Source organism: Apodemus sylvaticus, chromosome 9, assembly GCF_947179515.1.
Source record: "Apodemus sylvaticus chromosome 9, mApoSyl1.1, whole genome shotgun sequence".
NCBI classification, from domain to species: Eukaryota; Metazoa; Chordata; class Mammalia; order Rodentia; family Muridae; genus Apodemus; species Apodemus sylvaticus.
The window spans coordinates 85086662-85103100 of record NC_067480.1 but is presented as its reverse complement, the minus strand read 5'-3'; the positions used below and the strand labels follow the sequence as shown (position 1 = coordinate 85103100).

At 41.5% G+C, this 16439-nt stretch overlaps 1 protein-coding gene across 2 annotated transcripts in view; it reads left to right on the top strand.

Moving 5' to 3' along the window:
• Window positions 1-495: 495 nt before the first annotated feature.
• Ptchd4 (patched domain containing 4) overlaps window positions 496-16439 on the top strand; it is a 207058-nt gene continuing 191114 nt past the window's right edge. The window contains exon 1 of one of the 2 annotated variants that reach the window (XM_052193210.1): window positions 496-921. In XM_052193210.1, the coding sequence (XP_052049170.1) occupies window positions 496-921 (426 nt within the window). Of the gene's footprint in view, window positions 1096-16439 lie in introns of both variants that reach the window. The other variant, XM_052193209.1, reaches the window with a different exon arrangement.

Genomic DNA, 16439 nt, shown 5'->3' with positions numbered 1-16439 from the left:
GAGGCACATGGTCCCAGTTAGACACCGAACCCCATCGAGACCGAGAGGAAATCCACATCTGTGGGACGCTCCACACAGAGCCGTCACCTCCAGCGAGGGAGGCCGGGGGACTGCAGCAGCGACATGAAAAAGGGCTAGAGCGAGGGGACGCGGCTCATGCGGTGAGAGGCAGCGCGTGGCCAGCTAGGGCGCGGGGAGGCCGGGGACGCCGGGGGAGGAGGGTGGCCCGCCACTCCCCGCAGCGCCCGCCGTCCGGCCCCCACGCGCGCTCCCGAGACTTGCCGGCCTTGCTGCAACTTGCTGCAGTGTTTGAAAGAGTAGTAAGAGCGCATGGAGGTGGGGCCCGGGGAAGACCGGGCGGAGCGGTTGCGGGGTGTGCGCGGGGAGGGGGCGGGGAGGAGGCGGCGGCAGAGGGGGGGGGACGGAAGGGGGGTTGATCCCTGGAGGGAATGGGATGGGGGAGAGAGGGGTAGCCCCAGCGCTTACACATGTCACATGTGCTTTTTAAGACGGCCGGGAGCGCCTGCGAGCTGGATCTGGTGGAGGATGCTGCGGCAGGTGCTTCGCAGAGGGCTCCAGTCATTCTGCCACAGGCTGGGCTTATGCGTGAGCCGGCACCCGGTCTTTTTCCTCACCGTGCCGGCAGTCCTGACCATCACCTTCGGCCTCAGCGCGCTCAACCGCTTCCAGACCGAGGGCGACCTGGAGCGCCTGGTTGCTCCCAGCCACAGCCTGGCCAAGATCGAGCGCAGCCTAGCCAGCAGCCTTTTCCCCCTGGACCAGTCCAAAAGCCAGCTCTATTCGGACTTACACACCCCTGGGAGGTATGGCAGGGTGATCCTCCTCTCCCCACCCGGGGACAATATTTTGCTCCAGGCTGAGGGGATTCTGCAGACCCACCGAGCCGTGATGGAAATGAAGGTGAACCACAAGGGCTATAATTATACTTTTTCCCATCTGTGTGTGTTGAGAAATCAGGATAAGAAATGCGTGCTGGATGATATTATTTCAGTGCTAGAGGATCTCAGGCAGGCTGCCGTCTCCAATAAGACAACAGCCAGGGTGCAAGTAAGGTATCCCAACACTAAATTAAAGGTATGCTCCTCCTGCATGCTTCAGCCACTTAAAAGAGGCGGCACTTCATTTCTTGCCCTAAACAAGCAAAGAAAATGCAGAGGTCTCATCCTTAAGACTCAGAAGCTAAGGCTTCTTTCATTTCGGGAGGGGTGGAATGGAAATGATGGGAAACCGAGCAAAGAAAATGGGCAATGAATAGTATAACTAGATAAGAAGAAATTCAAAGGCAAATCAAATGCCAAAAACAAAAGAAAAAGAAAAACAAAAGTTTCTGAGACCCTGCAGTTACATCTTTGTTCAGGGTTAATAAATCAGTGGATGGAAGGGGGAGGGGGTTCTGAACAACTGGGGTATTTCTTTTCATAACGGGGTTCAATGTATTTCTTATTACTGATTACACATCCACTTGGTATCATCTCCACCTTTTTGCATCTTCAGCCTGGTTTGATTCTTGACTGGGATGGTCATGGAATTTTGCTGCTCTATGGTTATGCCTGTGGGATATGAATGTGTCAGGGATTCCAGGAACTCGGTGTGTGTGTGTGTGTGTGTGTGTGTGTGTGTGTGTGTGTGTGTGTGTGTGTGATGTTTGCATAGCAAAGGTAGTGGGGGTTTTCTATGAATCCAAACAGGGATATGTGTTTAATGGATACTTGACTTAACTTAGTACGCCCTTCCTTTCCCATAAAATATCCCAAACCCAAAGAAGATTGGTTATAGCTGCCAAGTAACCAAAAGGAAGGGGGAAAGTCCACAATCAGCAGAAAGTACAAGGCATTTCAACAGTACATGGAGTTTGCTGTTTGGACTCTCAAGTAAAAATGTGACACTCAGTGAGATTCCTAAACTCATTCTACACTGCCAGGTCTGAAATGGTGCAGCCAGTGAGGCATGCAGTCTGCAGGTGACTGAAGTCTCAGGAACAAACGTGACTTCCAAAAGACACACTGCACCATTTGTGCACTTGACGCTGTGTGTGCTCAGAAGCTATGCCTCCGAGAACTCTCCAGACAGGTGTTTCTCAAGAAGTAAATTTTGTGTGTCCTCCCTTAGAACAGAACAAGAAAGGCCACCATAGAATATCAAAATGCACATTTATTGATTTAACAGCTCACCAGTATATAAAAGTCCAAATAACTTCTTCAGGACTTTTAAGAGACATATCTCATTTCCTGACATAAGTGACAATATTTGAGTTTGGTACTTTGGTTACAGTGATTCAGGTGTTGGCCTTGTTCTTAGCCAGTGAGCTGCCCTCTGAGGTTTAGGGAAAGCAGACAGATGCGTCATTAGCTTGACCTGAGTGGGGGGCTTGCCTGCTGTGTATGCACTGATGAAGCGTGTTGGGTATCTGTGGTTGGGCAGCATGTTTTCCATCTTCCCAGTCCTTTGCCATCACCATTACCGCTTGCTAAGGAAAGGGTGTGGTGGAGAGGTGGTCTTTTCTCCCCTGAAGTTCTAACCCAGTTCTTCCCGGGGTCAATCACGTACAGAAAGATTTGCAGCTGTGTGGTACTCAGTTTGTTTTACCAAGTGAGTCAAGGTTGCAGGTCATTAATGTGCATCATTATAGTCAGATCTCAATAGCTTTTATTCAGCTGTACTCTCCAAGAGGAAGAGCACCCTCCAATCAGCAACTATGGACATTTTGTTTGTGGGGCAATATCATCTTGACATTCGTAATACAAATCTCTGTGGTATACTCCTTTGATTGACCTAATAGTTATTAGCTGTGCCCGTATGATGTGCTGGGTAGTCTTCCAGGCATGAAGGACTCAACATCAGGATAAATGCTCTTACAGTCAGTTTCAAGGTAGGAGATGTCAGCATTTTCATTCACCAAGACAAGGGTAATCAATCTATGTGCAGGAGCCCCACAACTCCTGTACATGTTGAGTGCATGCTTGAACTGACACCATGCTGGCCCCTAACACATCTTCCACCTACACCTCCTGACTGACTGGTTGGTTGATGGACAATTAGGCAGGACTCTGAGTAATCATAAGGAATGACGTAATTCAACGCAAAGTTTGCTGAGTAATAGAATTAGTCTGCTACCCATAGAAGGAACAGAGCTGTTACATATGGACTGACGTTCTTATTTATCAATATTCCATCATGAGTTTTTCCTCAAATGTGCTGGTTTGGATCTAACTTCACGGTTTCAGTGGTGGTGGGTCTTTAAGCCATATTGGGGTTTCTGTGAACAACAAACCCTCTCAGAGCTAGACATAATCTCGCAGGTGCTCGTGCAGTATAAAATACAATTTTAAAAGTACCACAGAAACCTAGAATTCTGCCACAGAGACTCTGGGCATCTCAGGTACAGAACTTTCTCGCAAATAACAAAATGAGATGGACTTCTCTTTTGTTTGGGTGTTGTTTTCAAATAACTTTAGTTCATGCATGGCAATGTCTGTCAGAGTATATCTCTGTAATGTTGGTACTCAAATTTTTTATCAAGATTGTTGTTAAAGATGAGAGGGGAAATTTCATACGTAGATTTTAGCTCTTTAATTAATTTTATTCTGCTCTATTTAACCAGTATCCCCACTTCTGTCCAATATGAAAAACTTCTGTACTGGGACAGTCCAACCGAGGAGAATCACAAGTTAAAGATAATAGCAAAATAGATAGCATTACTGAACAGTGTGAATTGGGACTGTCAATGACTTAGCTTGAGAGGAGCACTATGTGGGCCTGAGAGACGCATGATGTCAGGGAGAAGTGTTTAAAGACCCCAGTTAGGGTGGTCAAGGTACTAAAACAGCTGGCTCGTCCTGAACCCAGCATGGCTTAGATCTGGTCAACATAATAATCCCGATGATGTGATCCAGACAAACTGGGGTCACATAAAATTGGCTAAAATGGAAAAATCCACCTAGGAGATTAAACATACCCAATGTGAGAAAAGTACGGCTTGGCCCAGAATGCTACTGAGGTAATCACATTGATTCAGGCTTTTTCAAAACCTATGCATACAAAGTTGCAAAGTCGGAAACACACTCTGCCTTTTTATTATACATTTTATAATCTTTACTTTGTATTGATCTTTATGGAATAATCTCAAAAGATTACAAGGGTCGTCTTATTTCTTTCATGCAATCCTTTTCTCTTCTCCCAATGTTGATACATCTATAAAGGCAATATTTACCACAAATAACTATTGGCTATTTTCCTAAACAACTGATGCATTCATTCAATGTCACAAAATTACTATTAATCTTTGTAGCATATCTTCAAAATATCTATTTTGAAGATATCTACTTTTTAAATATTTCTCTAAAGTGCTTTTACCTCAATAGTTGAAATACTCTTATCTTTAAAAGTCTCTCTCTCTCTCTCTCTCTCTCTCTCTCTCTCTCTCTCTCTCACACACACACACACACACACACACACACATGTATATATGAGCAGATGCAACAGCTAATCTATTACATTAGGTAATGTAGAACAATGTGGCCAGACTGAGTTTTTAAGTAAAATTCTTACATATTTTAAAACCATTCTGTTTTTTTTTAAATGAAATGGATACTCACAATCTGTATTTAAGAGCTGTTTTAGATTTTAATAAATGTTTCAGTTATCGTGTAGGTACCTTGGGTGGCTACAGATAATGTTTCCCTGCTTCTCGGATAAGTCATTATAATTTCACTTTTTAACCTGTGGAAGTGGCAATTCTCACATAGCACAAATTCCTGACCATAGAAGCAGATGCAGTACAGACAAAGCAGGTAAAGTGGTCGTCAAACCCAGCTACTTCCCCACACTTAGAAAGGAGTCACACAGGTTGGATGTCTCTGAAGCACACCTTTCCCTTTATGTTACACTAACTTCCACACATCTGGACACATTTTAAAACCAGCATTACATCTGTATATCACATTTATAAATAGCAGCAAGATAGGCACACTTGATCGTTAACAGAAGACAGAGCTTCTTAAGTACAATGTCCATTTTTGGAAGATATTATAATTAATTGTATCATTCTGATCACTGTGGAAGAGGAACTACTGGAAAAGCTGTGGTCAGCATTTTTGAATTCTACCCTTAATTCATTCTCAGGTCATATATACATGTATGTATATATATATATATATATATATATATTCATAAATTTTCATATATTCTGATTTAAGTTTACCTTTCTAATTCTGTCTTTCAATGGTAGAAAAATTGCAACCATATTAAACATTATGTTTGTCTGGGAAAGGTTTCCAGTTGTTATCTTCACAGCGTATCATTTACTTTATATGCATTTATAAATGGCACTCCCATTTCACAGGGAAAGACAAAGCTGCTCCAATGATTTCTTCTAGCTCTTCAAACTAGTATATATGTTCAGGGTCAGAATTATACCTTAGTCTGGCTGGCTGGCTCCAAAGCCTAAATACAACATGTTATTGGTCTTCCCATCCTCTGTTCTCGTATTGTACTCTAGAATAATTAATATTGGCTGTTCTTACAAAAGAAGGAGCAGGAGCAGGAGGACCAAGAGGAGGAGGACCAGGAGGAGGAGGACCAGTAGGAGGAGGACCAGGAGGAGGAGAAGTGGCAGACTTTTAGAGTCATTTTTATACCATGTCCCTTGCAGGCTAGGAATGGCTGGCACATAAAAAGATGGTAGAGTGAGACTCCAGTCAGGGCAAACACCTGCTATCTACCTAACATGGCAGCTGCCACAAGTTTAGCAAATTCCTCATTGGCACATGACTTCGACTTTGCTATCCTTTTCTCTCAGTGCAGAACAAAGAGAGTTTGGCTCTAGGATCAGCTAAAAGTGAGAAAGCTGAAAGCAAGGTTTGGGGCCCAGGTCTTAGGTGTCAAGGAAGCTTCGGCTTGCCCTGCCACTAAGGGTGTGAGGGAGAAGTACTGGTGAGAGAGCATGTCCTACTTCAATGCATTTCAAACAGAAATATTTCAGGAGAGGCCTGGGTTCCGGTGTCAATTCTTTAAAAGACCAGTTAGGGACTGACTGATCTCACCATCCATTTAGGTGTCAGCACTTTTTATATGGGAAATTGAGAGAGCCAGGTCAAGAAATGGCAGGAATTCTTGTCAGCCAGCAAAGTTCTCTTATTGGTGTCAAGCAACATTCCTACGCATAGCGCATAGCGTGTGTTATCTCAATGGATTTACAGTAGATTTGAATGATGCTATTGAAAAACACTGACCCTGGGTCCCTGACCAAATTACTGTGCATGAATCCTAGCTACCATACCAAAAATGTATTTGTTCACTAATCCATGCATACACAGATTATGCTCAAAGTATTGGAGCCCGCCTCTTGCTCATTGGCTGCACTAAAGACCTACTTTAAATCAAATTAAATTATGCTTCTACATACTTCTTCATGCTGCTGTTTTTAATCCATTGTGCTTTTTCAGGAATAAGTTTAATAAGCATGCAAAATATTAGATTTCATTATTGCATTTCGAGAAAAATTGGTTTACTTAGATGTTTCTCTCTGCTTTGCTCCCCTGTGCCCCATTTACCCACTTGTGCTCTTACACCACAAGCAGTCGCCTTCCTACTCTGCCACACATGCCTGCTGTACTCCTCTCCCTCAAGGACCGCTCTCAGTCCCCTGTCTAGTTTCATAGTCTGTAATAATATATTTGCACCCTCTTATAAAATTGTCATGTAAGAGGAATACAATTCCTGTCTTTCTGAGTCTGAGTCACATTGCTTAATACAGTATTTTAAAGGAAGATTATTTAACAAGCAGTTGCTCTTCTACAACCTTTTCTGCATTTTCTTACTTTCAACTGGTCTGAAGAGGCATTCCTTGAGGTTTCAGGGCACCAAAGGCTAGTAATAGAAGTGAGGTTGGAAGTCAGGGTGATCTGAAGGATGTGTATGAAGAGATGTGCCTCTCATTCCCTTAAGAAGCCTCCCTTCCCCTTTCTACTACTTTAAGGCATATGATAATGTGCTTCCTTTCATCATTTCAACTTTAAAAGTTTTTATTACAGCTAGTCTTTAAAATACATTTGAGTAGCATCTGGCATTTTTAACCCTCTGGCTACTGCATCAGGTTAGGACACATTGCATTTATTTCCATTTTAGAATTGATCAGCATATGATGAGGACTATTGTAGTTGTGTTCAGACATTTATGGGTGTGTTCAATATTAACATTTTTGAAGATGACATCTGAAAATGGTAAATGTCTAGGTCCCCCCACCCCTACCCCAAATCATGAATTACACTTCCATTTCTTTTCTGTATGTACTTTGAAATTGGAGATCTTAGACCCAAGGTGGGCCTCAATAGTTCTAATTCACAACTGTCAAGTATTTATTTCAGAAAAATATTATTAACAAAAAATAAGGTAGTGGAGGAAAACATCAAGGAAACATGTGGCAGGTTATTGGGTAACTGTTCTATCTTGAAAAACCCTCGCCTCCATTGGGTGTGCTTGGGCCAGTCACTTGATGAAGTGTGAAGCTGATGACCGTCATTCAGCCACCCCTGAAAACGCTGGAATTAGATTTAACCCTTTTCAGAAGGAGCGTTTTGCAAGCTCGTTTGCAGCTGAATGCTGAGCTCCTGTCTGCTTTGTACATTAGCAGCATCAGAGACCGCCACCCAAGGGAACCGAAAAGCGATACATAAAATCACAGCAGAATGTGCTGTTAATGGGGTATGGTAATCTGTGAGCTTTCAGGTGGGATTATTATGAGTTCCTCAACAAAATCAAGACTCATTTTTCTGATGTGCTGAGAAATCCAGGACCCTGAAAGGTTCTTAATGAGCAGAACTCAAAAAAAAGAAGTGCTTAGATAAAGGATATGGATTGGAACAGCCAGGTCTCCTCTCAGGAGCTCCCTGCACAGGAAGAGGTCTCACCTATGATCCTCTGACTCGTCCCTGCTGCCACAAAAGCTGCAGGCAGAGTGAGCTCTCTGAGTTCAGAAGTTGTAGATTTACCCAAGCACTGATGGAGAACCATCGGGTGTAACCCTACTTACTACACACTGGCAGGCTTTTACTTTCACTATTCCCTAAACCACGTGGGTTATCTATTTATGTAGCACCTACACTGTGTTAGCTATTTAAGTATTCTAGAGATTATCTAAAGCATATAAATAAAAAGGACGGATAAGAAAATACTCAGGAAGATGTGGGTATGTTCTGTAAATACAGAGTGCCATTTTACACAAGGAACTTGAGAAAACGGATTTCTGCAATGGCCAGGGATTCTGTGTTTATTTAAGGCTTTCGGTCCTGGAAAGCCAGAAATGTGTTTCAAACATTCTCAAAGTTTCAGAACGCCCCTGATGAAGATCTGGGTATTTTGGGCAGGTGTTTAGAATTAGAATTAGTCCTTAGATGTTTAGAATTTAGCATCAAACTTTATGCTAACCTTCGAGTAACAGGATCTTTCAATGGCTTAGAGAATAATCTCGCTTGATTCTGATAGTTCGTACTAAACACACTGATGTGGGTGAGCTATGTATTATATCATGTGGATAAAATCCAAAGCTATTCAAATATACGTTCACTCAGGTAAATACTGTGTCTGCCCAGTGTCGGGCACTGGGTTGCCCACTGTGAGTTTAGCAGGAAGTCAACCAGATGTGGTCTTAGCTGCCTGAGAGAGACAGCATTACACATATAGTTCATAATTACAGATTACCATGGGTGAAAAATACATGACACTGTAAACGTAGGTATCAAGTCCTGTGGCGTTAAAAACTGCTTTCTGAAGAAATGGCTGCGAGCTAAACTGCGAACTGTAACGGAGTTCACATGAAAAGGGTAGCGTAGATGGTAGAGACAAATACTTGATTGGGAAATCATAGCACTCTACAAACACTGAATAAAAACCACCTCCATGGCTGGAAGTTACAAAGTAACAACTAAGATGGTGTTAGGGACATATTTATAATTTCTTGAGATGGGTTTGTGGACCCCAAGAGTATCTAGGTATACGTCCCAATTCTACCTTCATTAAAATTATGACTTGAGGTCCATTTTAGCCTGTTTATAACATAGCAGTTATAAACTCAGTTTCCACATACTAACCCATGCGTCTTGGTATTAAATATATAAACTGAGTTGGGAGTACCTTTATGAGTGTCTCAGAAAGTATAGATGTCACCTGGGGCTATTGTAAAAGATGTATCTTCTGCATCAGAGATCGGGAACAAGTTGAGATTGCATGTTTAGCAAGTTCCCAGAGATGCTAATGCTTCTCTTCTAAGAAGCACAATTCAGAGAAGAAGAGGCATAGTGGACTTCCAGAGGAAAGTTCTGGGTCCACTGTAAACTCTTAGCAAGCACCATCCTTATCCTGAAGGCAGGTAGAGTTTGCTAACTGACTTTCTCAGGAAGCAATTTTCAAAAGAAATAACCCTCTTGGTTTCTTCTCTAAAAGTTTACAGTAGCTCTCTCTGACTGTAGGCCTCGCTATTGCCCTAGGAAGTGAAGGGTGACAGAGCGTTCCTGTGCCTTTCGCTCTGCAGATCTGGAGCTCATCATTCTGAATGTGACCTTTGACTGAGAATGAGAAAGCTAGGAAAGGAGCATGTCAGACCTAAGCTGTTGTGGGCACCTAGGTCTGAAAACACCTTGGGGCACCATTCTTAGGACATTTCAGCAGAGCTAGCCTCAGCCACACTGCCAGTTTCTGTCTCCTGCAATATTATGGCTCTTTGCACCATAAAGCCTCATTTTGCTGTATAGTTTTCATATTATGATTTTTGCTACGTTCTCTTTCATTCTTCTTTTGGTATTCTCATCCATCCAAAGAGCTGCTGTAGTCATTCATACGTGTGACTTTTATCATGGTCTTGTCATTTTGCCACTTACCCAAACTCTGACTTTGATGAAACTCTGAAGCTGAGGCTCAAACCCTAAAAGTATCAGGATATTTTTTTACAGCTTATAAAAGTACTGTGTATTGGCCTTATCTCCCGAGGTAATGGGCTATTCACCCAGGAGTGTCCAGGACACTGTGGCCTTAAAACTCTCCTCTAGAGTCTATATGAGATCACCAAGGTTGCGGACCAACATCTCCTTCTCAAGCTTCTTTTCCTCTTCATATTCATGGCCGCCACCTTTGCTCTTCATTGCCTTTTGACTGTTGTACTTCTGTCTCAGCTTTTATGTTCCTGACTTCACAGACAATCTAGCCTGTGTAACGTGGTTCTATGCCACTCAAAAAAATGTATTTTCACTTAAGCAACACACAAGAGAGTCTGCTATAAAAGAAACTACCATCTCCTGGCTATGCCTACTGAGAACTCTCTGTAGTGACACTTCCAGCCTCACTTGTAGTATCATATCATATTGAATCATACGGCAGCAAGAAAGCAAAGCGATCCAACTTCTCTGTTTTTCTTACTTCACTCAAACTGTTTCTTTTGACTGGACTGTCTTACTTTCACAGGGTTAAAATTCTACATGCCTCTGAAATGCTAAGTCCCTTGCCATCTACCCGCCCCCACCCCCTCCCATGGACCATTGCTAGGATATTTAGATGCATAAAGCACGTTTATGTACTTTTGGGAGTTCTCATCTCTGTCTAATTTGCATTATGGCTTTAAAGTGACTCTGTATGTGCCTAGTGCACTAATAGGGTTAGGAAACCTCTTTATATAAATTAATTTGCCTGGAAGGATCTAGTGAAATGGAAGTTCCCACGGTAAGCCCTGAGGGAAGGTTATACTAAAACAGGAAGAAAGCTCATTCCAGTCAAGCTAACATCCTGCAGCTATGAGCAAGTTCTAAAGAGAAAAGATTCTACCTAAAGATCATTGAAAATGACCTTCTTGAGTGATTGCAAGATACACAAAGAGCAAACAGCATAGTTTTAGATTTAGGAAAGCGAAGAGTGTGTGTGTGTGTGTGTGTGTGAGAGAGAGAGAGAGAGAGAGAGAGAGAGAGAGAGAGAGAGAGAGACTTTCTCATCCACCTATGTGGCTTCAACTCCAGAAAGACTGGAAAGAATAATACATGGATATAACATTAGATAGAGTTTCCAAATTTAGCAAATAAAAACGCACAAAGATGTATTAAATTTTAGAGAAAAACCTAATAGACACTTAGGGTAAGTGCCATGCTGGTTGAATTTGTAGAACCATGTTTGGGGTACTGGGTTGCCAGGACCAACTCTTTCTTCAGCAGGAGCTGAAGTTCCTGTTATGAAAACAGAAGCAGGCCCTGCTTTTCTTTATTCCTGGCATTGTAAGAGAGTAGGCCACTCTGAACCTTCCCATTGGTTCAGATAAAGAACTGATTTATCTTCTCCTTTTCTTTTCTTTGTTTGTGTTTTGTTTTTGTTTTTTTGCCAGCCCCATTTTTATTGGTGATCACCATCCAGGGAACTAGAAAGGAAAATGTAGCTGGAAATAAATGAAAAATATTCCAAAAAACTCCAGAAATGCACATAGAAAACTCTGAAAAGACCAAAGTCCTATTCAGTTGGAAAGTGAGCAATCGAATTTTAAGTCACTTTTAATATGGCCTCAGAAAACCCATTACATTTATTATTCTACTAATTCTCAGAGATTCTACTGAGTGAAAATCCCACTTAGCCAAAATACCTCTTTATCACATGTTTTAACTATGAGAAGATGAAAATGATTTAAAAGAAAGATTGGCTAGTGGGAAATATATGACAGGCATATAGAGAGAGAATCTGGAGGCTAGAAATATTCAGTGCCCACAAGCCTACATTTTAACTAGAGGCTGGGTACCCAGCCTATGAATGAAACCTTTTACCAAAACAACGATGATTCATGCTCTGAGCATCTTAACATTAGTAATAAGTACATGTACCATTTAAAATGAGTCTTCCTTTCCTTGGGACTGAAAATGTCTTAAGGTTAGAAGTCATATCTTGCTCATATGTGTAGCTTCTACGCATTATTGAAAGACAGTCTTACATGTATATAAGAAATATTTCATACAATAAAGTAAAAAGGAGATTCTCGTTGACTATGGATTTGGATCCCTGGAACTGTTTAATAGTCTTTATCATCCTTTGCAGTACTATCCTAACATTCAATGCACAGCCTCTCAGGCACTCATTGCTCATGGCAAAAGCCCAGCTTCTCATTTCTCTCCCACCAGGACTTGCCTTCCCATACAATGAGAATGTATGTAAATGCATGAAAACTATATAAATGTACAGTATGATCTTCATAGCCCACGGGCTTGGATAGATGAAGCACAGACTGCATAACAGGTCACAAGGACAGAGGCTATAGGAACCGTAAGAAGGTAACAAGGACAGAGGAAGTAGCCTTGGGGACAGACACCTTGTTAGAGCTCCCTGGGCGCCGGAGAAAAGGTCAGCATCTGAACTAGTTTCATGACCCCCTTTCATAGATAGTACACCCTCTCTCAGGGAGTGGCACAAAAAGCTAAAATTAGCAACCTGACACTTGTTTTCATCTCATTCTTTCAACCACTTTTTATTATTTTAAAGGGTATTTTCTAAGGAAGTGGATTTCTTCTAGGTTGTGAAACTAGACACCACATTCTCTAAAAAATATCTTGTCAGAGTGTCTTGTTTCTAAATGATATTTAAGTTTTATACTCTCAGAGCTAGTTTCCTTTCTGCATTGATGTTATTTTTCTATCAGGCAAGCCCCTGGTAGAATAGTTTAGTAATTAATAGCTACTCTGTTAGGTGATAATCACTTCCTAACTTTTCCTGGGCTCAGTACCTTGACTGTTTACTGAAGGCCTTAAAGTTGTTAGAATTCCTTAGTAATCTAACAATGTACTTTAAAGAAGCAATTGCTTTTATTGAGCCAAGCCTTTGTCTTCACCAATTAAAATAGGGAACCAATTAAAAATTGAATCCTTCTCCTAAATTTTTTTGTTTGCTTGTTTGTGTGAATTGGAGTCTTATAGTCCAGCCTAGCCTGCAACTGATTATGGTATAGAGAATGGCCTTGAACTTTCAATTTTCCTCTTTCCATGAGTGTAGTAACCATTGTCATGCACCACCACACCCACACTCCCAGAGTAGTATCTAAAATACTGAAGGAAAAAAAAATCAAGCAAAGTTAGGTTCGATTCCATCTTTAACATTGTGTACATTTGAATGTGTTACTCAACATCTTTGTCCTTCCTTCCTTCTGTGTAAAAAACAAAATTAATCTTCACTAATACCCACCCTTCTGTTGAACTCCTAACACCTAGCACTTTCTTCATCAGCTTTAACATTTTTAATTAATTATTTTATTTATTTACATCGCAAAGGTTGCCTCCCTCCTGGTCCCCACTCCTAAGAGTTCTTCACTCCATCTTCCCTAAGCCACCAACCAAAGAGTATCACTGGCTAATCTGAGGCCTCCTCTGGCACATATATGGCAGAGGACATCTTTAATGTTTTATTAACATAAACTTGAAATGACAATATCACGGGAATGTAAGGGAGCCAAATGAAAAGCCATTCACCATCCCATTCGCCATCCCATTCACCAAGCCAATTTCTAAAAATCGAGTTTTAGCAATACAATATAGTTGTTATAATGTGGACACCTGTTTGATCCTATTTATTTCCATAGTTATGTAAAGGTATTTGTACTATTGTCTTATTAATTGCGCAAATGTTCAGTTGGCAGTACTAATACTCGCTGTAGAACACGTCTGTGTCTCTCTCTCTTTTTTTTTTCATCCTTAACAGGCATAAGAAAGAAAGCAACACATTCTGGCTCATTGTTAGGAGCCCCAGATATAGATCACTTTCTATATGACTTAGAAAGCTGCTTTTGTAAGTGTAACTTTTGTGAACGTGAAATATAAATATAGGTCAATGGACTCTAGGGTAGCATTATCTCAGAAGAAACCTTTGATGGAAATTTGGAGGACCTAAGTTATTCATAAGCCAGCTTGAAATGCTATACAGTCTTAAGGACCACATCCATGATTAAGCCTCTAAGAGGACCTTGTGGTCCTCTTATCAAACCAAGAGTTAGTTTTCACTACCTGGGTGAAACTCAATAATTCTCCAGAGAAACACTTCAGACACTCTTCAGTAACCCAATGCCTATAGCCTTTCCCTGGGTCCATTAAGTAAGAATCTATGGAGAAAGGGCTGACACTGGTTTTCTCATAAATACTGAAATGATTCTAGCAGACAACCAGATTGGGAAACTTAGACCTAACCAAGACTCTGACGTTTTGTCCAGCTCCTTAGCAGACAAAGTGAGAGAACAAGAAGCATTAGTGAGCTGGGCAGTGGTGATGCACACCATTATACTCAGCACTCGGGGTGGGGGTGGGGTCGGGGAAGCAAGCAGACCTCTGTGAGCTTGAGGCCAGCCTGATGAACAAGAGTACCCAGACAGCCTGAAGACAGCCTCAAGAAATTCTGTCTTGAAAAGCTAAAAGTAGGGTGAAGGGGAAGAAGCATTAGTGAGGGTCCGTGATACTCCTGCAGAAACTAAGCTTTATGTCAATCTTGGGGTTTCAAAAAGGGGAATGAATTCCCTGAACATAGTGGTACCCCTTCGCTTCTAGGTAAGCTGCCTGCAGAGGATCTGTGTGTCTAATGGAGGTGACTTTATCCTCTTCTGTACTTACCTAATCTGAAAGTGCCTGAAAAACACAGGACATCTTAATCAAATCTCTTATGCACCAAAGATGTCCTGACTTGCTTATCGCCGGGAAATTAGATCATTTGTACTATTAAAGACATGCTTACTTAATAGATTTATACAAGGAGATTAAATTTTTTCAATTGGTAAGAAATATTTATTTTTTCACATTTTTATTAAATATATTATTTATTTACATTTCAAATGTTGTTCCCTTTCCTGGTTCTCCCCTCCCCCAAAAATCCCATAAGCCATCTCTCCTTCCCCAATCAACCCTCTCCCTGCTTCCCTGTCCTGGTATTCCTCTACACTATGGCATCAAGTCTTTCCAGGACCAAGGGTCTCTCCTCCCTTTGGTGTCTAACAAGGCCATCCTCTGATGCCTATGCATCTGGAGACATGGGTAACACAATGTAGAATATCTGGTTGAAGATTTTGTCCCTCGGAGCTCTGGGAGTACTGCGTGGCTCATATCGTTGTTCCTCCTATGGGGCTGCAAATCCCTTCGGTTCCTTGGGTCCTTTCTCTAACTCCTCCATTGGGGACCCTGTCCTCAGTTCAATGGCTGGTTGAGAGTGTCCACCTCTGTGTTTCTCATGCAGTAGCAGAGCCAAGGAGATTAATTTTTAAAAACTGTGGTTATATGGTAAATATGTACTACCATGGTGGTATATGCAAGTATGATAACTCTTGAAGTTCATGGCAATAATAATACCATAACTTGAAGCAAACCTTTGGCTTTTATTTAATTGCTATTAGCTCCCCAACTTAAATCAAGATCATCTAAGCCATACAGAGCCTGAGGTGACTAGGGTCTGCCACTTAGAAACAAATCTACAAATACTGTCCGCTCTCAACCAGTGCTTTCGCCACTATGATAGGAGATAAAGAACTATCTGTCCAGTGAAAGGTTAGATGAATTGTCTCTTAGCATTTTTAATTTCCACTTTGAGTACAGGACGCTTCATAGTACGAATTTAAATGGGACAAGAGTGAAGCTCAGTTGGGAACACACTTAGCTAATAAGCACAAAGTCCTGGGGATCATCCCCAGCACCACACAAGCATGCTTGTGTGTGTCTATAACTCTAGCACTTGGGAGTAAGGGTGGGAGGAGCAGAAATTCAAAGTCACCCTATATACATAGCAAGGAATAGTGATGCATGTATGTACTTTACAAGCTCCAACAATGCATGTATGTGCATAGCGAACCTGGAGTATATGAGACCCTGTTTCAAAGTAGAAGAAAAAAAAAGAAGTGGCTCCAATTTCTATTTAAACAGGATTTAGTAGAAAATCTTCAACAAATTTACACATCTTTCCTTTTCCCTCCTTACCTGTGACAATAATCATAGAATTCTTACCTCAGTGCCCTTCTGGTTTGAAATGTGTAGCAAATGCATGAATGTGTCCTGGCTTCTCCAGGAGGCGTCACCGGAAGGCTCGTGGTTGCACGTCAACCCATCTTAAAACAGCATCACCAGGATACCTAATTAAAGAAGAAGTATGTTCATTAAACTGTAATGAATATTTAAAGTACTTCCACTACATAGCAATCTAAGTGCTTTCTTTGAGTCACTACAAAGCCTTTCCATTAGCTTTCCAAAGGACTCACAAATCACAACCTCCCTCCCTTATTATTTTTAAATGAGAGTTCTAAATCACTTGATACAGGAGGGATCGGATGCTTAGCCAGAAAAGCTGAGCAGTGTGGGGTGCAAGGCAGGTGTTGGGCATGGCAGACCTTAACGTTAAAGTACCTTATTTTTGACAAAAATGACAAAACTCACTTAATGAATCTG